The 10,748-nt window shown below is 32.9% G+C and overlaps 1 protein-coding gene across 1 annotated transcript; it reads left to right on the top strand.

Annotated features, from left to right (window-relative positions):
* Positions 1 to 6,975: 6,975 nt before the first annotated feature.
* On the top strand, positions 6,976 to 7,404 carry LOC128390605 (uncharacterized). Its single transcript, XM_053350350.1, has one exon. It carries the CDS (start codon positions 6,976 to 6,978, stop codon positions 7,402 to 7,404), a length of 429 nt encoding a protein of 142 aa, XP_053206325.1.
* The last annotated feature ends 3,344 nt before the right edge of the window (positions 7,405 to 10,748 follow it).

Here is a 10,748-nt window from a genome sequence, read left to right on the forward strand (position 1 = left end):
CATGCTATCATTATCTTATCATATGATATTACAGTCAAACCATTTAGGTTGAATCCAAATTCTAGTTCCAATGAATCTTGTCTATTTAAGTTGAATCCGCCGTCGGCTAACCCATCTTATTAATCCATTGGTTCTAAAAAGGTTGAAACTTTTCTATTTTCTTTTGATCCTTTTCTATTTAGTTTAGACCTCTACCTTATTATCATTTTATTTTGTTTAGAACAATGGTTCAAATTAGTGAAGAGAAAAAAAAATTAATTATTCGAAATCATGAAGATGGAATGAAAGTTAATGAAATCTCCAATATTTTATCTGTTAATGTGAACTCAGTGAAAAGTTTTCTTCGAAGATATCGACAAAGTGGAATAATAATAAAACCACCAGGTATTAAACCTAAAAAATTGTCTAATGAACAGGCTAATGTTTTGAATTCGTGGTTCGACGAAAACTGTTTGATGACATTGGATGATGACAAAGATAAAGTGAAAGAAACATTTGAAATTGACGTTTGCATCGAAACAATTAGGAACTACCTAAAGAGATTAAACTTCAGTTTCAAACGAATCTCAGTTGTTCCAATCGCTCGTAATGATCCATCAAGAATTTTAGCAAGAAAGGAATACGCAAGAAATTTCATGTCTATCCAGAGGAATCGTGAAAAAAATTTTTTCTTGGATGAAACTGGTATCGCCGTTTACGCGCGTGTTAACTATGGATGGTCACGTAATGGTCAACGATCAAGTGTAAAAACTCGTGCCGATAGAGGTAAACACTTCTCTATTCTCTTACTAATATAATTTATTTAATCTATTTATTATAATATATATTATTATTCATTATTATTCATTTATTAATATATTTTTCTAGTGTACTTATTCATATGCTTTCATAAAATGGTGATGGAAATATTGAATTATGAATAATAGAGAGAGAAAAATTTTATTGGTTTTTTGATCATAACTTTCGAACGCATATTGATCCGATATCTTATATCAACAATTCATGAAAGCCCATAAAAAACTGCATCAGAAAAAACTATTTTTGTCCTGCTTCTCGATGACCTTAGTCTATATAAGCGTAAAACCTAAAAATTGTAAGTTATTTAATACAGACTTCGGCGAAAGTTTAAGGCCAACAATCAATTGATTATAACTTGAGTTCTAGTTAAGATAAATTTATAATTTTTTCAGAAATATAATAGTCATTGGTAGTAGTTTTGAAAATAAAGAGAAAACTTTTTTACATTAGTAGTAGTGAAAGTACACAAGATAGCGCAGTCATTCACCCCATGCGACACATCATTAAATAGATTTTTTTTTGACAATTTCATCAGATCAATTAGTATCATCATGTGACACATCATTCGAATGGAAATTTAATGGAGAATTTTTGTATGATTGATTATTATTTTTTAATAGATAGGTTTTTCCCCTTTTCACCAACACCTTTTTAATTAAGATATTTAATATATCAAAATGCACATTAAAATTAATTTCGCTCCCAATATCTTATTAAATCATGATCATCATTATTTAAATCTCTAATATTTCGTATTTGCCGAAAGTTTGCATAAATAACTCTTATTGGTAGAGTTATTCTCAACATCCGGGGAAAGTCGGCTGTTAACTCTACTAAATTAATGAAGAACCTTATGTACGACCCTGAATAACCCAACTGATGAACCATTTGATCTGTCCACGCTGTCCTGGTAGTATTTGACCGATTTCGATTTCTTCTAAGAAATTCTCCAAGCCTAACTCCCATTATAACCGATTGGCTTTCTCTTCGACTGTTTCTTAATTCGTTGTAAATTTGAGAAGCCTCAGCCAATGTCCTTATTGGAATAATAACAACAGGGTCATAATGATTGATTATCGATTGTCGCATTCTCGAAAAAATCAATCTTCGTGACCTAATGCGAATGGTTCCTCGATGATTAAGGTTCACATCATCATCATTATCATCATCATCACCACTAGATGCTGAAGATTCAGCTTGAGGTAAAGGGTTAACTGGGTCATTAGTTGAAGACACTGTGTTTTCTTGTAAGTCCCAATCCATCATAACTTCTCCGTTTGAACCATTTTGTCTTAGCGAGACTAACCTTTGTCCATTGGCTGCGTTCAAAAATAAACGTCTTTCGGCCATAGTGTCCTGTCCAAATCCATAGAACAACATAGCACATGCTTCAACGATGAACGATCTAGCCGCTTCCCGCTGATCTATTGAAACCATTAAAAGTAACCGATACAAAACTGATGCAACACGGGCAGCGACAAATGGTGACAAACTAATTCGTGACATATTAAACTAGATAAAATCTTATTCACAAAGGTCAATTAACTGTAAATAAAACAGAACGATATAAAATTTTCAAACTTTCTGACTCCGCCCACCTGCGTTTTAGAGTGCGCGTTGAATTTGCCAACATGTCAGTTTTTGTATTCGTTATATACCGGTTCTGGTTTGGGTCAAAAATTTTTAAAAATATACATGACGTTTATATACATTGTCTCTGTAAAAAAATGTCATAGACAAGCACTTTTTTTCTAACTTTGTCAAAATCTACATTTCTTATCCGATTTTACATTGCGGTGTATGTCCTGACTCAGTTTTTCACGAGGATTCCGAAAATATCCACTTCATATCTCATTCCGTTCGAAAGTTACGAAAATTGACTATTGAACACAAAGTCAACTTTGTTATTCTTGGTCCAATTGTGAAAAGAAGACTATCGTTGAATTCGTCTTATCAAGACGAGTCCAAAAATGTATGAGAAACCTATGTAACTCTAACCGTTCGAAAAATAGCAAAATTGACTTTTTCCCACTAAAATCATTCATTTTATTGTTGATTGTTACCAGTAGATGGCAGCAGCTACTGCAGCTAGTATGTAAAATATCAATATGATACTAAATCCTTTGTTTCTTATCCGATTGGAAAACAGATTTCACCGTTGAATTTGTCTGCTGATGACAATTCAGAATATGTACTCCATTTTTCTCTAGCGGCAAAAATAGCTAAGTTACCAAGATGGGTTAATTTTAAACTGAGAAAACACTGTAAAATTTTTTTACACATGTTTCAATCAAGGAAAAAGTAGTTGTTTCATTTCAATATAATCAGTTTTTTATGTTCTTTCCAAAAATCTATTGCACATCCAGATCTGACTATTTTCTGTAAGGGAAACCGCGTGACCCTTATAAAACTTTGAAAAATTTTAGCCGCTAAACAATTTGGGTTATACAAACGTGCAATAGCACATCTTAATGGGCGTAAAATTTTCTACAAGAAAACATATCTAAAGTTGGAGAAATACGTTACCTTCTATGTGTTATCAGCCGTTATTAGTTTCAACTGTTTTCATTTGATTTTGGCCCTTGTTACTAGGAATATTGGTGTTTAATTGAAAAACACAGTGTGAACACATCAGACCCTTTATAAACTATCAATTGAGCATAGAAAAAAAAATGATAACGTTATCAATTTCTACGTGTAATAGGTTCAATTATGTAGCATGTAGATGTATACAACTTTATTACATTGTATCTTAGAGGTGATTCTAATAGTTATGATTGAACTTTGGGCTTCATGTGTGATAGAATATACTTACCGAGGAACAAGGAAAAGGTAGTTGAAAAGTGTTAAGGACCACAACAATCATTAACATCAATATTCAGTTAACTTCAAGGAAAAACCACAAACAGTTCACGTTTCTAGCTAAAGGATATTTATGATTTATGATTGGTCAAAAGTTCAATAAGTCAAGGATAGCACTTACCGAGGAACAAGGAAAAGACTAATGAAAGTAGTTGTTGACCTTCTCAGTCACTTATCAGCAATAAAAGTTAATTAAGATCAAGGAAAAACTTCAAACAGTTCATGTTTGACAGTTTGAGGATATTGATGATTTATGAATGGTCAAAAGTTCAAACAGTCAAGGATTATTTGATCATCAATCAAATCTTAAATCACGATTTCAATTAATTTAGTAGAGTAAAGGCTGTATTTAATTAATTTCTTTTATTGAGAACTTTCCTCAATCATGATCGTAGCTTTAACTACACAAAGATTTTAATTATTTCCTCAAACGAAAGTATAAAAACAAAGTAAGAAAGAGAGTAAATTATCAGTTCATCTCCAGTCTTCACACCATTCACTTCAACATTATTTGGCCAGCTCATCATCATCAGTTTTATTTTCTGCTATATTTTTATTTACTGTTTTTCTTCTATTCACCTGTTGATTCAATAATTTTTATCAGTTTTCTTTTGGTCGTTGGAATTTTGTTGGTATCTTGGAATCTTGTTTGAGTTTCTTGGTAATCTTGTTCACATTGGTCTTATTTCTATCCTGTTCTTTCTCTTTAGATTTTTTTGGCTCTCTTTCCATTTTTGGTCACTGGTTCTTCATCGTCTTCGTCAACCAATTTGTTCTTTTTCCTTGGTCCAGATAGACATATTAGATTTGCACTATTTTATCGATCTTCTTGTTTCATTTTATAATTATTTTCACATTTTATCAATCATCTTTGTTCATTTTTACACCAAACAGGTAAATAATATGTTTAAAGCCTTTCCCATGTCACCTCTTAAGCTAAAAATTGTTAAAGAATCAGATATTGATTCTCAAGCAACTATAGAAGATCAGCAAGATGATAAACCAATCAATCTTGCTGATTATCGTTTCAAAATCACAGACTTTTTCGCCATTTATCAGCATTTTGATGCTGAATGGCAGAAGAAGCTGTTAAGTACCATAACTGCAATTGATTATGAACATTGGTTGTTCATAATCAATAACCGTCAATTCTACAACTTTTGTCATGAATATGACCCTTTGTTCTATGATTATATTGACATTTCCTACACGAAATATTATTAATAAACTTTCATTTTGTTTTTATTCTCTTTTGTTTGTTATTTATTTTCTTTACTTCAGGTAAGATGCAAATAATTTCGGAAACAGTTTCTTCCACTCCTTTTTTTTCGGGTTCAATAATTCCATCGAAGGTTTCATCATTTGAAAAAAGACTTAAAGTGAATAAACTTGAGTCCCAAATGAAGCGCTACCTTTCAATTCCCATAAATGATTGTTGTCCAACGGAAAACACTGGTTCTGTTTGTTTAGCTTCATCACTTGTCAAACTTTTGAAGAAGATCCACAAACGAATGGAACTCAAAACAATTCATTGTAACAGATGCTCTAAAAACAAAATATTATCACTTGATGATAGTAGAAAAATTCAGTGTAAAGTCAACCAGGGAAAAAATGTTAACCTTTGTATCTTTGCTTCAACTTTCAAGTGTCCCAGGGTCAGTCAAGCTGAATCTTGGTTGATCAAGTGTCGATATTTAAGACACAAAATGAAGAAATGTGTTGACCATCGACTGTATACATTGAACCTGAAAAAAGAAATAGAATTGAAAAGAATTCTATTAAATAAAATATTGTTATAATTTGACATTTTTTTCTTTTTCATTTCAGGAAATAAAGGTAATGTTTTCACCAATAATTGATGTTTGGGACTGTCCCACCATGAAAGCTTCCCTAGAAAAATATCTTTGCATGAAACAGGAAAAAAATAGATATTCATCATGTCCATGGGCTCAGAGTAGATGGTCAACAGCATTTCAAAATGGTTTTTTCATTAAAGATGAATGTCTGCAATGTTTTGCTTGTGGTCTCGAGCTTGAAATGTCACTTCTTAGAGAAGAAATCCCATACATTCACAAGTTTTTCAGTCCAGAGTGTTCTTTCTTGAATGGAAAAGAACCAAACTTGAAACTGAAAAAAGTTGGTTGTGTGAATTTATATTCATCAAAACCAATACTTGATTCCACACCAAACAAGGACTTACCAGCCAAATTGAAAGTTTCACGGGTTGTTAGAACCCAAGATGATTTGTTACAAATTTTCTCTGAAGACGAGTTTGTCATCAACCCTGAAAAAGTTTTTAACCTGTTCAAGATAAGGATGAACCGTGTTTTCTCTTTTAACAACGCTCCTCCTCCGGTAGCTCATAAAAACTATTTCGTCGAAAGTGGATTCTTTTGGACCGGTTTTGAAAGGGTGGTACAATGTGCCTTTTGCAGGATTGCAATTGATGGAAAATTACCTGGACATCCAATGGTGGCTCATAAGAAACTTTCACCTGAATGTCCTTTTATAGCAGAGCCGAGTTATGAGACGAATGAAAAGGATTCATGTTGTGTTTGTCTTGAAAAGGGACAAACAATGCTTTATTTACCTTGTGCTCATTTAGCAACATGTATTGATTGTGATGAAGTTTTGTTGAGAAACAAAAGCCCTTGTCCCATTTGTCGACAAACAATTACAAAGAGAATTAGTGTAATAAACCCTTGATTAATAAAATACCATTTTTCTTACATACTTTCAGATGGTTTCATCAATCTTATTAAACCAAAACGATTATGTCGAAAGATTCATTAAGAATAAGGAGAAAGATGATATTGTGTTTTGGATTTCGAGTACTAAGTATCGATTGTTGAAGCCAGTGTTCATACAAAGACTTAAAAAACATCACCCAACGATATCATTTACAAAATCTTTAACCTTGAAGTCAACATTATTTGGTCCTTATATTCGAACAAACAAGTTTGAAATCAAAATGAGATGTACGATCAACCTATCCCTTCAAGAAACAAATCGTAACTAAAGCTTATTTCATTTAGGTAATGTTGATGATTGGTTGATAGATGTCGTTCTATACTTTCTTTGGTCCAACGAATTGGTTTTCCATCCATTAACGACCGAAGATAAAGTTCAACTACTTTATCTGCTAGATTATTTTGGCATTGACATAAATAAATACTCAATTACATCAGATTCAATGAAAAGATTCAGGTCAAATTTAATAACTTTATCAAGGATGAACGATGCAGTTAACGCCCAAATATCTCACCTTATTTCAATAAAAACGATCAACTAACATGTACAGTTTATTAATCAATCATGTCTCGATCACTCTACTTCGTTAAAATGTTTCCTGATGTTCCTGTTCCATTTAAAGCTACAACAAGGTCTGTTGGATTTGATATATCATCTTATGAAGATACCATTGTTCCTGCTCGAGGTCAAGTTATTATTAAAACTGGGTTAAAAGTGACTCCCCCTAAAGGTACGTATATACGTTTAGCTTCAAGGTCTAGTTTGGCCTCAGAAGGAATAACAGTTCAAGGTGGAGTTATCGATCCTGATTATACTGGGGAAGTGAAGGTTATTCTGTCTAACAATACAAACGAACAGTTTATCATCACGAAAGGAATGCGTATCGCTCAAATGATATGTGAAAAGGCTACATTTGCTGTCCTTTATCAGAAAGAGGAGGTGGAGACAACGACTACTCGATGTGATTGTGGGTTTGGCTCTTCAGGTCGATAATTGTATAAAAGCAGAGGATAGAAAGGAGAACTTCATCATTCAGTTTTGATTCATCAGTGAAGCAACATCAAAATGTATTCCAGCAACTCCAATAATGTACCAACTCAACAAAGTTCTCCATCAGCTGGTGGACAAAGATCGACCCGTTTCGAAGATAATTTCCAGCAACTCATGACCTGTGAAATCGCTCCTCTTACTTGGATCTCTGTCAACAAATCAAAATCTATCGATTCAACATTTGTTGATATACGGAAGAAACGAGAAAAGATGGTCAATGGTGTAAAGATGTTTATCCCTACAAAATCTGGACTCTTCTTACGTCTTGAAGAGTATGAAAAGCTGAAGGATCGATTGGTTTGTATTACTGAAGGTGAACAACGGAAGTTTGAGTTTACTATAGCTCCAGGACGAACTGTATCCGGTCATCTGAGAGTTGATGGATGTTGGCATTTTTCGATCAAAACTGAGGTTAAAGAATCTATTCTTACTCTTACTGGTTCTGAGATAAGTAAGATTGCGGCTTATTCAATTTCAAACAGTGTCTTTGCTGCAATGGGGGAAATCATCTGGGGGTGAATTGAAACTTGATTCATTTATCAATCTTTTTATCTTTGATATTAACTACTAACATTCTAACTATATTTTATCCTTATTTACTATGTATCCGTTTAAATTCAATTTTAATTAAAAAAAATGAGCTCAAATGTGGATTTATTTTTCTTATTTCGTGACTATAAAAAGAAACCAATGACGAATAATTCCATAAATGATGGCTGTTTATTTCATTACTCTACTACTTACTATACTCCATCTGTTACTTATTTTAAGAATATATCTATTAGATAGCTTAGAATATGATGGTATCAGGATATAGATACGCCCATTGACATGATTAAAACCTTATATAAATCGAATACAAAATCCGTTTAAAATTCAGAGTATAACATGTTCAAGTGTAGCAAGTGTCAAGAAATCTTTCCTAAACATAAATCTTATCTTATACATAGAAGAGATTGTAGTTTCAAGACTGTTAAATGTTCAACATGTGATAAAGTTTTCAATAAAAATAGTCTATTCGTAGACCATCTACTAGTCTGCAAAAATTTCAACAGAAATCTATCAACTTTAACCAGTGATTTCACCTACACCCTACACAAGAAAGCCTTCAAAAATGTTTTTGCCATCTATGTCAAAACAGGAAAATGGTCGTCATTGGAAAGTTTATTTACAAATGAGCGTCAAAATATTGAAGATTTATTAGATTCAATTCTAAAAACAATAGGGTCACATAAAGTACAAGTCTGTGTTTTACTAAGATTTGTTAAACAAAAACTGGATGGTGATGTTGATACAACTGAGATTTACAAAGTGACTCAAATGAGACCATTTACTCATATATCACAGTTCGATGAAACGATGTCAGAATGGGCTCAACATCTCGATTCAGTTGTTGATCAATTTACTCAAAGAGGAAGTGGCTGGGTACTTAAATCGATAAGTACAATCGAAATAAGAATATGTAAATTGAAAGAAAATAGTGGTGGATGTTCATCAGTTAAATTACCACCAATGTTCTCGAAAAAGAAAAGTTTAATTTCACCAAAGTGTCAAACCCATTGTTTTAAATGGGCTGTCTTAATGTCTTTACATCCTCAGGTGAAGAATAGACAGAGACTATCAATGTACAGAAATCTAACTAAACTATATGACTTTAGTGATATTGACCCAATCACACCATTCTCTCAAATCAATAAATTTGAAAGGAGAAACAAGATTTCAATCAACGTTTATACACTGACAATGGATAAGCATCGAAAGATTGTTCCATTGAGGGTCAATAAAAACCCTTCAACTAAACATGTAAACTTGTTTTTATATAATGACCATTATTTCTGTATAAACAACTTCCATGCTTTTGTACGAACCGACAAAACTTGGGAAAGGTTTTATTGTCTTTATTGTTTATCGGGATTTAGACAAGAGTATTTGTTATCGAGACATCAAACCTACTGTAAAGATGTCACCGCTCAACGTATCTTACTACCAGGTCAAGGAAAAGTACCAAAGATTTGTGAGTTTTATCGTTTAGATAAAACAATAGCATATCCTTATGTTGTTTACGCTGATTTCGAGGCTTTGGTTGTTAAATCAGATAAAACTCTAGGTAATAATACCTTTGAATATCAAAAACACCAAGCTTGTTCATTTGGACTCGTGGCAGTTGATTGGAATAATCAAATTTTATCAAAGAAATTTTACAGAGGGGAAAAAGCTGCTGAAAAACTTATTGAAACTTTATTGGAGCTACAGATGTTCTTAAGAGAACACTTGGAAAGCAATAGTAAACCAGCAATACTTTCCAATGAGGAACGTGAAGCATTTGAACAAGCTTTAGAGTGTTATGTATGTAACGAGCCTTTAGTCAATGACAAGGTTTTAGATCATTGCCATTTAACTGGATCATATCGAGGGCCAGCTCATAATTCATGTAATCTCAAACTGAGATTACCTCATAAACTACCTGTTATTTTTCATAATCTCAAAGGTTACGATGCTCACCTTATAATCAGTGGGTTAAGATCAAATTTAGTTCAGAACATAGCCGTCATCCCTCAAAATACAGAAAAGTACATTGCTTTCTTTATGGATGACTTTATCTTTCTAGATAGTTTAGCTTTTCTCCTTTCAAGTTTAGATACATTGGCTAATAACTTGTCTACTGAATCTAAATCAACATACTTGTTACAAATGTTCAAAGAAGATGATCTACCCCACATACTTGGAAAAGGATCTCTACCTTATGAGTACATGGACTCTTGGGATAGATTCAATGAGCGCGCGCTACCACCAATCGAATGTTTCTACTCTCATCTCACGAAAAAATCAATCGATCAACAATCTTATGATCGATTGATTGATATGTGGAATCATTTTGGTTGTGAAACATTGGGTGAATTTCATGATATTTATTTGAAAATTGATGTGCTACTTTTGACTTGTATCTTTCAAAATTTCAGAGCTACAAGTATTAATCAGTTTGGCTTGGACCCATGTCATTACTTTTCAACACCAGGTTTAACATGGGACGCCGCTCTCAAGTCAACGAAAAATAAGTTGGATCTTCTCACTGATATTGATATGATTTTAATGATTGGAAAAGGTATCAGAGGTGGTATCTCGTGTGCAATGAAGAGACACGTCATTGCTAACAACCGAAACTCTGAGAATTATGATGAAACAAAACCCTCATCATACATCACATATTTGGATGTTAACAACTTGTATGGATTTGCACTGAACGATGTCCTTCCATGAAGAACTTTTCTTGGGTGTCACCAGATTTG

This window comes from Panonychus citri, unplaced genomic scaffold (assembly GCF_014898815.1).
Source record: "Panonychus citri isolate SS breed McGregor unplaced genomic scaffold, ASM1489881v1 Contig00124, whole genome shotgun sequence".
In the NCBI taxonomy this organism is placed as follows: Eukaryota; Metazoa; Arthropoda; class Arachnida; order Trombidiformes; family Tetranychidae; genus Panonychus; species Panonychus citri.